Source organism: Fonsecaea erecta (genome assembly GCF_001651985.1).
Source record: "Fonsecaea erecta strain CBS 125763 chromosome Unknown Scaff12, whole genome shotgun sequence".
NCBI classification, from domain to species: Eukaryota; Fungi; Ascomycota; class Eurotiomycetes; order Chaetothyriales; family Herpotrichiellaceae; genus Fonsecaea; species Fonsecaea erecta.
The window spans coordinates 1-13,844 of NW_017387255.1; the positions used below are offsets into that span (position 1 = coordinate 1).

General features: G+C 53.2%; 3 protein-coding genes across 3 annotated transcripts; all 3 read left to right on the plus strand.

Moving 5' to 3' along the window:
- Positions 1-3,127: 3,127 nt before the first annotated feature.
- AYL99_10569 (hypothetical protein) lies at positions 3,128-3,895 on the plus strand (the record flags this gene model as incomplete). Its single annotated transcript, XM_018842075.1, has 1 exon — positions 3,128-3,895. One exon carries the CDS (start codon positions 3,128-3,130, stop codon positions 3,893-3,895), a length of 768 nt encoding a protein of 255 aa, XP_018688236.1.
- A 1,719-nt stretch (positions 3,896-5,614) lies between these two features.
- Positions 5,615-9,670, plus strand: AYL99_10570 (hypothetical protein; the record flags this gene model as incomplete). Its single annotated transcript, XM_018842076.1, has 1 exon — positions 5,615-9,670. The coding sequence occupies one exon, from the start codon at positions 5,615-5,617 to the stop codon at positions 9,668-9,670; it is 4,056 nt and encodes a 1,351-aa protein (XP_018688237.1).
- A 2,324-nt stretch (positions 9,671-11,994) lies between these two features.
- AYL99_10571 (hypothetical protein) lies at positions 11,995-13,801 on the plus strand (the record flags this gene model as incomplete). Its single annotated transcript, XM_018842077.1, has 4 exons — positions 11,995-12,446; positions 12,500-13,092; positions 13,142-13,589; positions 13,642-13,801. 4 exons carry the CDS (start codon positions 11,995-11,997, stop codon positions 13,799-13,801), a joined length of 1,653 nt encoding a protein of 550 aa, XP_018688238.1.
- Positions 13,802-13,844: the final 43 nt, after the last annotated feature.

A 13,844-nucleotide genomic window follows, 5' to 3' on the forward strand; every position in this document is an offset into this window, starting at 1 on the left:
TTCGAGCCGTTAGTGCTCGAAGCCTTACGGAAAGGGGATCGTTAATATCCCTAAGTATAGCTAGCGAACTATAAAGAACGATAAAGCTATCTATATATTAATAGGAAACGATATATCCTAAACTCGACCCGTCTATGAGTAAAGATCTACTAAACCCTATATAATACCGTAGCCGTCGGCTATCCCGGACGCACTAAGATAATAGCTCTAGTCTATTAAAGCTATTAGTTTTCGGAGCTACCCCGATTTATAGCCCGATAGGTAAGGAACTGTGATATATATAAGAGATCGAAGCCCTCTCGCGAAGCTTACTAGGGCTGGCTATAGTCTCTAGAGCCTCTATAACGATACTAGACCGATATCGCTATAGATTATATCGGGCCTCTCCCCCCGAGTATATTTCTAGATATTACCTATCGATATGTACTCGTCGTTACCGATAGACTCTCGAAGATAAGACATTTCCTACCTACTATTAGATAGACTACCGAAGAAGCTACTAATGCCTTTTATTAGTATATTTGGAAACTTTATGGAACACCGGAACGATAGGTGTCCGATAGAGGCACCCAATAACTATCGGAATTCTAGAAATATCTCTACTAACGTTTAGGAATCGACTCGAGACTCTCTATAGCCTACTACCCGGAGACTAATAGACAATCGGAACGAAATAATCAGTCCTTAGCCCACTACCTTCGGGCCTACGTCAATTACCTATAGAACGACTAGGCTCAATATCTCCTAGCTACCGAGTTTATAGCGAATAACGCCGAATCCGTAACGACGGGGATCTCACTATTTCTAGCCAATTATAGCTAGAACTCTCGGATTGGGTTCGAATAACCGTCCGAGGGCCCCGACCCCGTCCCGGAGGTCGACGAACTTGTACGCAAAATGAAAGAGCTTAATAAGTACCTCTACGAATCAATACTAGTCTCGTAAGCTATCTACGAGAAAACGACTAACCGACACCGACGACCTACCGAACGATACTAGGTAGGCGACAAAGTGTACCTCGACGCCGAGAATATCAAGATATCTCGACCCTCGGTAAAGCTTAGTAACGCTTCGATAGGGCTATATAATATATCGAAGATCTATAACTCGAACCCGTTAATCGTCCGACTAGACCTACCGGACAATCTTAGAATTTACTCAGTCTTCCACGTTAACCTACTAAAAAGAGCCGGCTCCGATCCTCTTCCTAGCTAGGTAACCGACACTCTAGACCCCGAGGAAGACCTCGAGACGGGCGAAACGTTCTAGTCCTGGGAATCGATTAAAGACTCACGTATTAATAGCCGTCGTAAATAGCTCGAATACCTCGTAGAATAGACTGGAGATTAGGAAGATACCTAGGAACCCTAGTATCTTATTGAACAAGATATACCTAACGCAATAATAGCGTTCTATCACGCCTATCTAGACCGCCCAGGACCTTATGAAGCGCCCTGCCAGAACCGGAGATACTGTGTGAACCCCTACCAGCCGCGAATCTATACGGCTACCAGGTCTCGAAACCAACGCGTCGCAGAAGCTCCGCCTTAGGCGGGGGGTACTGTTACGGTACCACCCCGAAGCCCTCGGATTGCGCCGAACAGGAAAGATCTGGCTAGATCTCACAACAGGAGAGATCTAGCCAGATTCCACAACCATCAAGAGAACAGGTGCAAGGCTCTGGTAGAGCCTTACTATAACTCCGACACGTGACGACCCCACTAATATCGAACCCCTTGCAGTCTACGAAGTCCTTACATCCGACTATTGAAACACCCTTATATTATACTAGGCTGCTTTGCGACAATCGAGGAGCCTAGACTACTAAGTAAGGGGGGATATTTCACTCGGAAAGGTATATAGAACTCGAGAAGAGCCCGAATCTCCCTTCGAGCTCTTTGTCTCTCGTCTTGTACTCTACCGTGCATCAAGATAGCAATATCAGGACTCTCAAGCCTCCTATACACGTTCGAAGCCCTCTGAAGCCCTTCAGAGTCTTTTCTCGGTCCTTATCCCTGACAGTAGGCTCAATCTCATATTGTATACTTCACTCCGTTCTTCTTTATCAGTACTAGTTCCTATAAGGCGGGTAAAGCCGGCAAAGAACCATTCCGCTAGGATATTGATCGAGTCGGCGGTCGGTCTTATTTTTTTCTTGTCAAGCTTAGGCTTACTTATAGCGATATAGAACCGAATAAAGTCTTCGACAGTGGGAAGATTAGGAGTAGTTATATCCTACCCTAGATATTGACGGCGGGCCGTCTCTTTATCGGGAGGAGATAGGCCTTTCTGGGCGTATTCTTGTCTTATGGTACGAAGACGCCACCTAGGGCCGAGTCATAACCGGGCTGCGAAGGCTGTGAAAGGGAGAACGTAAATGAGGAAAGGGCAGGTCTTACAGGATATAGCGTCGGAGGGTAGTATCCTAGTTCTTCTTCGTCTTCGCGATATACTTACCTCGGCCATAAACTTTATCGGCCTCTCTATATGCTCCTCGCTAGTAACCGTTAGCTTCAGCACGAGTAAGTAGTAGTTTATCCGCCGTGAGCTCCTACTAGCTCAGGTGGCTTATAGCGACTGCGGAAGTAATAAGAGTTTATAAATTCGGGGTGGGAGGGTCGAAATAACGACAATAGTAGGATCGTCCCACGAGGGGCCCGTATTCTGGAGGAGGAGGAAGAAAGCTAGCAGTCCGAAAGAGTAGGAAGCGGGTTTTGTACTCCATCGTTAGGAAGGGAGAGTCGCTGTCCGAACGAGGGAGGGGGACAAGAAAGTGGTCGAAAGTCGAAAAGGCCGTAGAAGAGGAAACGGTCGGCGCGCCGCCAATTTGGGCTCCTAGCTGGCGCTGTATGCGGTGGAGCAGGGTCAGGATGAAGGGTGAGTGTGAAGGTGAGTAGAGGTAAGTGCGCCGAGTGAGGAGAGGGCGAGTCGTTATAAAAGCGGCACGCTCGGGGTGAGTCGCACGTGAGCTCCGCGAAGTTTTTACTCATCTTGAGCCGCCAAGCACGACCTGAACGCCACATTCCGTGGTGGTTGATTCATAACCGACTCTGGGCTTCGAGTTCTCTGTGCTTTTGTACCCAGCGATGTGCGTTCAGTCTGTCCACCACGTAGCGGCTACATCAAGATGAGTGGACTTGTCAGCTACGAAAGCAGTAGCGATGAAGAAGAGCAGATCCTCCCCAAAGCCACACCTAGTATACCATCCAAGGGAAAATCACCCGAGTCCGCAATTCCAGCTGATGACCCCTCCAGTAACGGCATCAATAATGCATTGCCAACTCTAAAATCAAGCGAGCGGGCAGATGGGATCACAAACGTCGACAATGGGCCAATGCTGGGTCCCACGAGGCCCGCTCAAATACACAACGACGACGATATTCTTGAGCATCAGGACCCCTCGGCAGAAGGCTCCCAACAACACATGTCCGAACGCGAAACTATTCACTTGCTTACACAGGCCACCCATCCCATGACGGCTATTCCGCCCTCGCCCCCAGGATCGCCTGATCCGGCACTCGATGCTAAATTCAAACACTTTTTGGAGCTCAAGGCCAAAGGTGTGCATTTCAATGAAGACCTCGCGAATAAGTCTACGTTTCGCAATCCCGGGTTGCTGGCTACGATGATGGCTCGAGCCGGAGTGGAAGGCGATGACCAGTACAGAACTTCTCTGCCACGGGAGGTCTGGGATCCTTTGGGGTTTCCTCCGGTGGCATACAAAGAGGAACTACTGCGAAGTCAGCAAACCTTACGCGAGCAGGAATCCAACAGCAAGAAAAGCCTATCAGCTGCTGGGAAGAGAACGATCGAGTTCACCTCAGGTGGTCTGTCTGGCACATCCAGCAGAGAGTCGACTCCCGGAACGGCCAGCAAACGGAAACGACCTGGGTAACCTGTAGGGGCTGTTGTTACATTCTAGAGCAATGTCGGAAACCCCAGGAGCTGGATCGATCAGCAACAACCCTGAGAAAGAAGTTATCACGAGGCAATCCTTCCAAAGGCGGGACCTCAGCTTTGAAGGAGCAATACGCTGGCGTATGCGGAGGGTTTGTCATCTCCCAGGGCTTTCCCAGCAGTTGTAGTCATGAGTCCCAGGCGCCTCCAGGTGGTAGAGGAGGGTTGGAGGACCAATCATGGGCGGTCTGATATCATGTGTGTTGCCAACTCAGTTGCCTCCGAGGTCATGCATGTGCTTTAGCCTCCCAAGGAGGTCAGCGAGAGCAGAAGCTTTTTCTGAAAAACGTGGAAGACGCTCACTCCAAACCGCTGAATGGCCACCAAAGAATCTGGTCGGTGTGAAAGGATGTTGATGCTGCACATAGGTGCCTGAAACGCGGAGGTGATTGGACTGAAGCGAAGCCTAGGCCAGGCCAATCACATGGAAGGGACTGGGTGTGCTCGGGTTCCTGCAGCTGAAACGATCCGAGCGTCGAGCGTCGGGTCGAGGTGGAGGGGGAACTCTGGCGATGTCCAAGCAGAGAGATGTCCTGTCCCCCCCCCTTGATGAACCTTGCCCTCCTCTTCTCAGCAATACGAGTAGTTGAAGCAGGGGAAAGGAGTAAGAATTCCACGATTGGCATCGTGCCTTGTGCCAGGGGCCCTGGTAACCTTCGCTTCGCTTCTCGGATTTTCAGGGTCCAGAATCTGATCGGCGCCGGGACGATGGCCACAATAGAGCTTGATGATACGTGAAGGGTGCAGCGTTAGGCCGTTAGTGTAGACGTGGTTTTGTCAAGGAGGAGGGCCGCGTCGGTGGTGTCTCTTTGAGCTTGGTCAGAGGGTTGGTTTCCAGAAAGCGGCCCGGGGCACGTTTGTTTCAAGGTTCCCGCGAGTGTTTGAAACCAATTTGCCCAGATTCCGGTCCTTGCACACTGGTGTACATAGCAGGCAGCGTAAATGGAGGAGGTCAAGCGTTGGTGAGTGTGGTGCACGAGCTTTGGAAGAGAGGAACTTGCAATCGAACACGCTCTGACCGACAAATGACGGCTGCAGATCACCCAGTTCACTGTTTCAACCTCTATCCTGGATGGAGATATTATTTCATTAGGCGAGGGTGGAGGGACAATCTTTGGGTGCCTGATTGCGTCTTTGGTAGTGGCTCTGCTGCAGTCCTTTTGGCTGCTTTGGCTGTTGTGCAGCCAAACGAGTGGGAACTGGTGGGAACGGGTGGCAGCCAGTGGCCGTCGGTGGGCAGATTGGCAGGCAGCTAAAACTCCTCTCCACCTCCACGTCTTCTTCGTATTGTCTACCATCCTGGAAGGCTCAGAAACTGGCAACTTTGTCCACGTTGGCCTCCCTCACGGCCAATCGCCTGCTTCTGGGCGTGCCTCCCGGCGCTTACGGTCACACCTGAAGCTTGCCCTCTCCTGCACCCGTCACTCGTTCTTTTGTGAAGCAGCACGAACAAATCGACTCCCGACTTCGACGCTGCCTCCGTTAGGCTCTTCTGCGTCCTCCGGAGAGAGACGTCGTCCTTGTTCTTGCGCCGCTTCGCACAGCTGGCCTGTCAGCGGTCTCCAAGTGTTTCTCCTCCGTTCCCTTTGCCAATGATGGGCCAAAGTCTAAGAAGCAACCCCCCCATTCCCTATGCAGCCTGATCGATTTGCCCGAAATGTCCCAGTCGACCGGCGACACACTTCCCCCTCAGTCTCCCCAGGATCGTTTGGCTCAAACAACCGCTGTTGTTTCAACCTCCTCGCTGGCCAGCCCCCATTCGTACATTCTAGCCTCCCGCAAACCACAAAGTCCCGCCGTGCTACAGGGTAGTTTAATCCCTCGAGACTACCTGAGCTCGTTATCCAGCTCGAGGTCCCCCCCGACCCAGCAGCGCCCGTTCGAGGAAGAAGACGACGACTTGTACGGGGCGCCGCTTAGACCTGATGGTTCTGGGAAGAGACACGGTAAAAATACAACGGAGGGTGAGGCTGCCCTGACACGAGAAAAGAGCCGCGGCAGCACCGCGACGCCCACCGACCAGTCGTCAAGCGTGTCATCTAGATCTCATAATCAGAAGGACCAAGGTGTTACAGCTGTCTTTGAATCCCCCAAGTCGTACGCCTCTCCGTCGACGAGCGTGCACCCCCCGAACAAGATGCCGCGGACATCCTCCATCGATTCCGCCATTTCTAATATTTCCAATGTCTCGCATGCTCAAAAACATTTGGGGGAGGTCAAGGAGCCCACACGAGAAGAGGTGCACAATCTCATCGCCACCGCGGGCTCTGCGGAGAACCTGATCCAGCACCTCTTGAAGGATAAAGTTCACGCGGCGGCTCAAAATGCCCAGCTGTGGAAACTTGTTGATAAGCAGCGGGCGCTGTTGCTGGGTCTGAACAAAGACCTCGAGCGCTTGACGAAAGAGAGGGACAGATACCGGAAAAAGGTCAAGGAATTGCAGGCTCAACCCTCGACGTCGCAGGGAGACCGCCTCCGGCTGGAAGAAGGAAACTCCCCTCAATCTGATGGGGAAGCGTCCCTTGCCTCACGGCTACCTGACCCGGGGGCAAGCTTGAGGACAGAGGACCTGACGCCGAGCAAGGGCTTTACCAGTATGCAAGTGCACAGCTCGCCCGTCGATGCCGCTATGATGCCGTCGCCGCTGCACCTACAACAACAAGCACCGAAGATGCAGAGCTTAGCGACACAGCTTGCACAGCCCTCGTTTGCCCTCACCGAGGCGACTCCGCTCACCGAGAAGCCACCGAAATCATTCCAAGCCTCCAGGAAAGCACCGCCCAAACCTCTTGATTTGCGCCCTGCGAAGGATGAAATGCCAGCTCATCAAGTAGTTGTCCCGGCCGAGGCGATTGTCAGCGGCGACGAAGATGAGGAAGGGCGGGAACCTGTGCAAAGAGGGCGACGGAAAACCCGAGAAGAAGATGATCGAGACCGCGAACTTCTTGCCCTTAAAGAGCAAGAAGCGCGAAGTCGATCCAAAAAGGAGAAGAAAGCGAAGCCCGAAGCAGAAACACCCGCAGTTCTTGATCAAATGCCTCCTCGCCAGGCTGTCGCTGAAGCCGACCAACCCCTACCTTTGAGACAGGATCACCTCTCGCCTTCCTCGATAGCGTCAGGCTCAGTGGGCTCTTCAGCCCAACTGTCACTCCCTTTGCGAAGTCCCGGCCTTCCGATGAGCCCTCGTCCCATGATGGGGTCTGCGCTTCCCATGTCACCACGCGTTCCTGGAGGCAACTTCCCGCTTTCACCCCGTGCGCCCAAGATGCCTTTACCCATGCCAACAACACCCGGCATGCAAGCACCCAATCCCCAGGCGCTGGCACAAGCACAGGCAGCTGCAGCTGAATCACAGAAGAAGACCGGTCCTTCGTCGCTTTCGAAGATGAACACTGCTACCGGCGCTGAGTTGGAAAAGGGTCAAATTTACGACTCTCCTCTGAGCCCGGGTGACGTGCCAGCAGTGAGCCGTGGGCTTGTCGATCCAAGCTGGCCTGACCTGCTTCTTCCTCCAAATGCCTTGCCCTCTGTTCAGGTTAAGGTCGCCTCCTCTCGTTTGCGCCCCTCGAGAAATAGCATGCTCGGGCTGAGGATACCAGAAGAAAATGCCGTCTTCAGCCTGTCGGTTTTTGAGCGTGCCACGTCATCTGAACTTTGGCGCGTGGAGAAAATTCCCACTTCACTTCCGTCCCTCGAACAGCAACTGAGATCTCGCTGTTCTGACCTACCAAGATTACCTGACCGAAAACTCTTTTCAGGTCATTCACCTGCAGTCCTTGACGCGAGAAGAAATGCAATTAATGATTATTTCGAAGACCTGCTCGACACTCCTATGGATGAACAAGCAGCTGCCGTCATATGCCGATTCTTGTCGACAGACGTGATGGAGCCACAACTCACCGTTCCCTCACATAATACTGAGGATGCACAAAGTAGACAGACACCACAGTCGCATTCCGGCATTCCTACCAAGTCCGGATACTTGACCAAAAAGGGGAAGAATTTTGGAGGATGGAAGTCTCGGTATTTTGTTCTCGACAGTCCTGAGTTGAGGTATTTCGAAGCCCCTGGTGGAGCCCATCTCGGCACGATCAAGTTGTTGAATGCCCGGATCGGCCGGCAAACGCAATCGGACCCTTCAAATGCAGAGGTCGACTCGGAAAACCAGTATCGTCACGCCTTTCTCATCCTAGAGCCCAAGCGCAAGGACATGAACAGCCACGTTCGACATGTGCTTTGTGCGGAAAGCGATGCGGAGCGGGACGAATGGGTGGAGACGTTGCTACATTATATCGACGAGAGACCGATGGAACCCAGATCACAGTACGGAGCGGGTGTTCAGTCATCACACGCCAAGGACGTCAAGGCGTCTCAAAGACTGGGACACGAGGACGCAGAGTCTAAGTCGAACGGAAGCCCACAAACGCATAGCAACACGCCTTCTCCGTCTATCGCGTCTAGCCAGACTCCGGAGCTCGTTCAGGAACCTGTCGCGGCCTCCAAACCGTACAACATCTCGGGTCCCATGAATGGTGCTGTCATTTCGGATGCTGGAAGCTGGGGCAATAAATCTGCCAGTAACAGTGGCAGTAAAGAGCGAGAGCAGAAGAAGCGCAACCTCTTCCATTTCCGGAAGCCATCATACGAGCAACTTGCTCCTGTGCAGCCATCACATCCCAAGAAATCCGACGTCAACGTTCACCGAGGTGGGCACGTTAGACCGGTGTTCGGAATGCAGCTCCAGGAGGCAGTGGAGTACTACTCACCTGTGGATGTGGAGGTCTATCTTCCAGCCGTGGTGTATCGCTGCATCGAGTTTCTCCGAGCCAAGAACGCCTCGAATGAAGAAGGCTTGTTCAGACTTAGCGGGTCGAACATTGTGATTCGACTGCTTAAAGATCGGTTCAACACGGAGGGAGACGTTGATCTGCTGACCGAAGACGAGGATTACGACGTACACGCCGTGGCGTCGCTGTTCAAAACATACTTACGCGAGCTACCGTCGACGATCTTGACTCGCGAATTGCATCTCGAATTCCTGAAGGGTCTCGAGCTGCCTGAGAAGTCACAAAAAATTGTGACCTTTAACCATCTGGTGCACCAACTGCCTGGGGCGAATTTCTCACTGCTGCGGACGCTCTCACAGTATCTGCTCGAGGTGGTGCAGAACTCGGAGCGGAACAAGATGACGATTAAGAACGTCGGAATTGTGTTCTCTCCGACTCTGAACATCCCCGCGCCGCTGTTCGCCTTGTTCCTGACTGATTTTGAATCGATCTTCGACAAACCCACCGACGGAGAGTCCATTCGATCGACGGAGATAGAGCGTGGGGAGGGAACCCTGACGCCAGAAGACATCCGATCGCCGCGGCGGCAGATGTTTACCGACTTACCGACGCCCATGTACAATCAAGACAGCTTTGCACACAATGCCCGGGCGCCAGGTGGCATGCAAGCGAGTGCACGGCCCGAGTATCCGCATGATGCCACCAACGATCTTGGATTCGCGCCGATCCAACCGTCGTACGAGTCTCGACAGTATGTGTCGTTTCTACATGAGATGCCCATGAGCGCACCCAGATACCCACCACCACAGCCCCCCAACCAACATGGACGGAGCAGTCAATACGGGGGATCGAACAATATGATGGCTCCGGAGAATGCAGCGAGTGTCAGGGCACGACGCCGCGAGAGCTCGATGCTGTTCATGTGAATGCAGATGTCTTGACTTGACGAAGTTTCAACTGGTGGAGGAGTGATGAGCACTTCTCCAACCATTGCTGGATAGTTATTGTTGTCTTTCATTTCCCAATACCCCATTTTGCAGGCGGGAATATTTTCGTGCGGTGTTTTTCTCCCGGAAAATCTTTCTGCCCTAGGACGAGCATCTGAGCGAATCTAGCTGTTTTGCACTATCTCGAAGAGTGGAAGGGGGGCGGGGACCTTCTTCGCCATCATGTCAGTCACTTAATGAGAGCCTTTTGAGTCGCTATGAAATTTTGGGGGGCATGAGCGATGGACGGACGAAAGGGACACGAATGTGAGAGCGTTTTAGTTATTCAGGACCTGGTGAGGAGATCATGACCTCAAGCACGGGGTTTTTGAACAGGCTGCGAGATTTGGCTCGTGAAGTTGAGAGATGAGCAGTCCATAGATCCATCGACCTGAACCATGGTCGCATTGCCCTTGTTTGCGATTCTTCCACCTGGCTGCTCCGATCCTCTGTCTCACAATTCATCCCTTACTCACAGAAGCCGATCGATCGATCAGCAGAGTGACCGCTAGTGGTCGTCGTCGCGGCAGCACAGCGACTCCCCATATAATTCTCTTTCGGTAGAGTTTGGAGTGACCCGTTGATGATAGCCCCTGGCCTCGCCGAGCATGGCCATTCTTTTCTTACCTGCCCATCGTGATTTAGGTTCGCCCGCCCCGAGTAAGATCTTAGTCAGTCTGGATTGGTCCGGGGTAGCGAAGTCAGCAGTAATTATCATTATTTGACTGAAGCGACCAGGAAACCAAAAAAGGGGCTGGCAGCGGAGAGAAGGCCAGCACCCGAGTTTGATGCCACCATGTGCCTCGTACTATTATGTATTATTGATTGCATCGGATAAGGCACCCGGTTCTACAAGTTTCTACCAACGTGCGGTCTCGCAGACCTGAGAGAAACTGTTCTGTACTAGGTACTGTGGGTGGCTGGTCGGCCACATGCATTTTTGAGATCGTCGAGCGGACGTTCTTTCTATTATTTGTGCAACTACTGTTTCTCGTACTCCATTCAACGTCCCAACTCTGGCTGCATTGGGAGGACAAGTTCCCAATCCAATGAATCATCCCAGCCCCTTGCTCTTCCCCTCGCTCCTCCCCTGAAAATCAGCCCGCTGTCTCCAACCTCACCAGCCCTATGCATTAACGCCCGGGCCCTTAGGACTCCGTTGCAAGCTCCCATTGGCCAATGCAGACCTGTTTCGGCGGTCCGACTCCACCGGGCGGCCGGCGCTAGTCAAAATATAGTACTTTGTGGGTGCCGGGGTCCGTAGCCCGCGCCAGTCAGCAGCCTCCTAGGATGCCTTGGTCGTCTCCTGGAGCAAGCCTCAACCTCCCTCGTCTCTTTGTCCACCTGGTTCTGGTAGCTGAGCCTGATCTTTTGTCGCTTCTGTCCTGTGTTGACCAAAAAAAAATAATCTTTTTCGACTGCCTTCCTAGCTTGGGCTTGAGTTCTCCGTCGAATCAGGCCCCTCCCTCTCCGCCACTCTGACTTCTTGAAACTCATGGCTGACTGACCCGTAGTCGCCGAGGGCAATTGTTCGTCTCTTGGCTCCTGGTGGTGAGTCAGGTGGCCTGCACGTCCCATTGAGCGGTGTGTCCAACTCCTGGAGCCCAGGCGGCGCAAGGGATACAAGGCGGGACTTGACAGGCAGTCCATTGCATCCTCAATGGATTATGGATTCAACGCCATGTCCGCATTGGAAATGCCAACTCATACCTGTTGGGCCTCTCTCGACTGCGCCGATCCAAAAGGACTGTCAAAAGAAGTGTCAAAAACAAGAATGCGGTTAGTCGGATCATCCTTTCTTCATGGGGTGCAGCTGTTAGACCCAACTTTTTCCCACCTACCTACGGCTGGCCCCACCCGCCGTAAGCGAATCTACCGGTAGCCTCGTCCAGGGGGGCCCTGTGTTATACTTCGATTGCATGGCACGTCGCGCTACGGAAGTATCGAGCAGGACAAAGGAAAGCCAATGGGTGCCAATGGGCTCTGTGATTGACACTCGCTACTAAAAAGAGTAGTCAAGCCCCTCCCCCTGCTAGCCCTGCTCGGATCCTGGTCGTTGTTTACTCGACCGCAGCGACATGTGAGACGAACGACAGAAAATATTTCAAGACACGCGAGCCCCTGCCCTCTGTCCTCTGCCCTCTGCCAGGTCCGGTCCTTCCATCTTCACTACCTGTCCCTTCCTTTTTTACCACCGTGGTCACCTGGTGTTTCTTCGGTCGCACTCTTTTCTTCTACCTTTCTTCCCGCACCGCAGTTTAGTCATGGCAGACGAACCCTCTTCACCCAAGGACATGCCCCAGGCGACGGCCACTGAGGCGCCTGCAGCCGACACCTCGTCACCGCCTTCCATCTCTAGTGGCGAGAACAACAATGAGAAGGCTGCTGCGCACACGACCACCGCTGTCGACCTCGACCGGGTCGGTGAGACCGACGGCTACCTGCTCGACGAAGCCAAAATTCGCGAGAAGCTGGGTCTTGCGCCCGATGTGGCGCTCAAGAAGTCCAGCGACGGCAAGGTCTTGATTCCCCAGCCTACCGAGGATCCTGAAGACCCCCTGAACTGGCCCAGCTGGAAAAAGGCAGCCATCCTGCTGGTGATTGCGGTCAACGCTGCGACCTCGGATTACTCTGCCGCCACCGGCGCAAGTGCTCTCATTCCTCAAGCGACACAGTGGCGCATCAACCCGAATGAAGTCAACCATGCCACGGCCGGGTACGTCTCAATGTCCCCTGCCCCACATAAACTTTGCGTTAACATGTCAAAAGTAACACGTTCATGCTGGGTGTCGGCGGTATCCTGACCGTCTGGCTCTCGGCCTGGATTGGTCGCCTTCCCGTCCTCTTCTGGTTCGGATGCCTTTCTGCCGGTACCGCGGCGTGGTCTGCCGCTGCGAAGTCTTTTGAGTCATACATGGCGTCCCGCATTTTGAACGGCATGTTCGCGGTCGCAGGTGCGGGTGGTGGTCTCATGTGGATCAAGGATGTCTGGTTCTTCCACGAGCATGCCAGAAAGATCAACATCTGGAGTACCGCCATCATCTTGTCCCCCTTCCTGGGTCCGCAGTTCATGGCCGCCATTCTCAGTGTGAGCACATGGAGGACGGGCATGTGGCTCAACTTCGGCATCATCATGCTGGGATTGGCCTTGACTGTCACTCTGGGTGACGAGACCTTCTATCCAAGACATCTGATGCCGGACCGAGTTCCCAAGCGCAAGAACCGTCTTCTCCGCGTTGTTGGTATTGAGCAGTACAAGACCAAGTACACGACCAACACTTTCCTCGAGGCGGGCAGCCGACTGGGCTACACCGTTCTCAAGTTGCCAGTGTTTTTGACCTGTCTTTTCTACTTTTTTGACTGTAAGTGGCGTTCTCTCCGGTGTTAACAGCTCAGACTAACCTTATGCAGTCCCATGGACGATTGGAAACAACACAACTATTTCCGTCTTCATTATTCCTGCATACAACTTTGACTTCCGCAACCTCGCGGCCGTCTACACGGCACCCGTCATTGGCGCAATCCTCGGATTGGTCATCGGTCACTTCATGTTCGACTTCATTGCCAGAATGTGGGCGAAGCGCCATAACGGGATCATCGCCCCCGAGAACAGACTGGTCATTTTGTGGCTTGTGTTGCCGTTCAAGCTCATCGGCTACAATCTGATCGGGTCGACCCTGCATCATGCGCCCGCGTGGTCTTACTGGGTCCTTGTGGTGGGATGGGGAATGCACAACTTCGCCACGATTGTCACCACTTCGGCGGTGGGTGCGTACTTGCTCGACAGCTACCCTGAGGCTGCCGGCGAGTGTGCTGCCCTGCTCAACTTTGCCAGAACACTAGGTGGATTCATCATCGGGTATGTGTCGATACTCTCACATTCCATCCCCATGCTAATGTCATCAATCCAGGTACATCCAGATCAACTGGGCCACCAAAGCGGGCACACAGACGGAATACGGTATCCAGAGCGGCATCATGGGAGCCGCCTTCTTCTTGGTCGTGTTCCTGCAATTCTTCGGAGCCAAGTTGAGGCATGCACAAGGACCGTTGAACTTCAGGACTTACTAGGTTCGGGAGACGCGGACCTGGCGAAGCATTAGGGTCCGTGGAT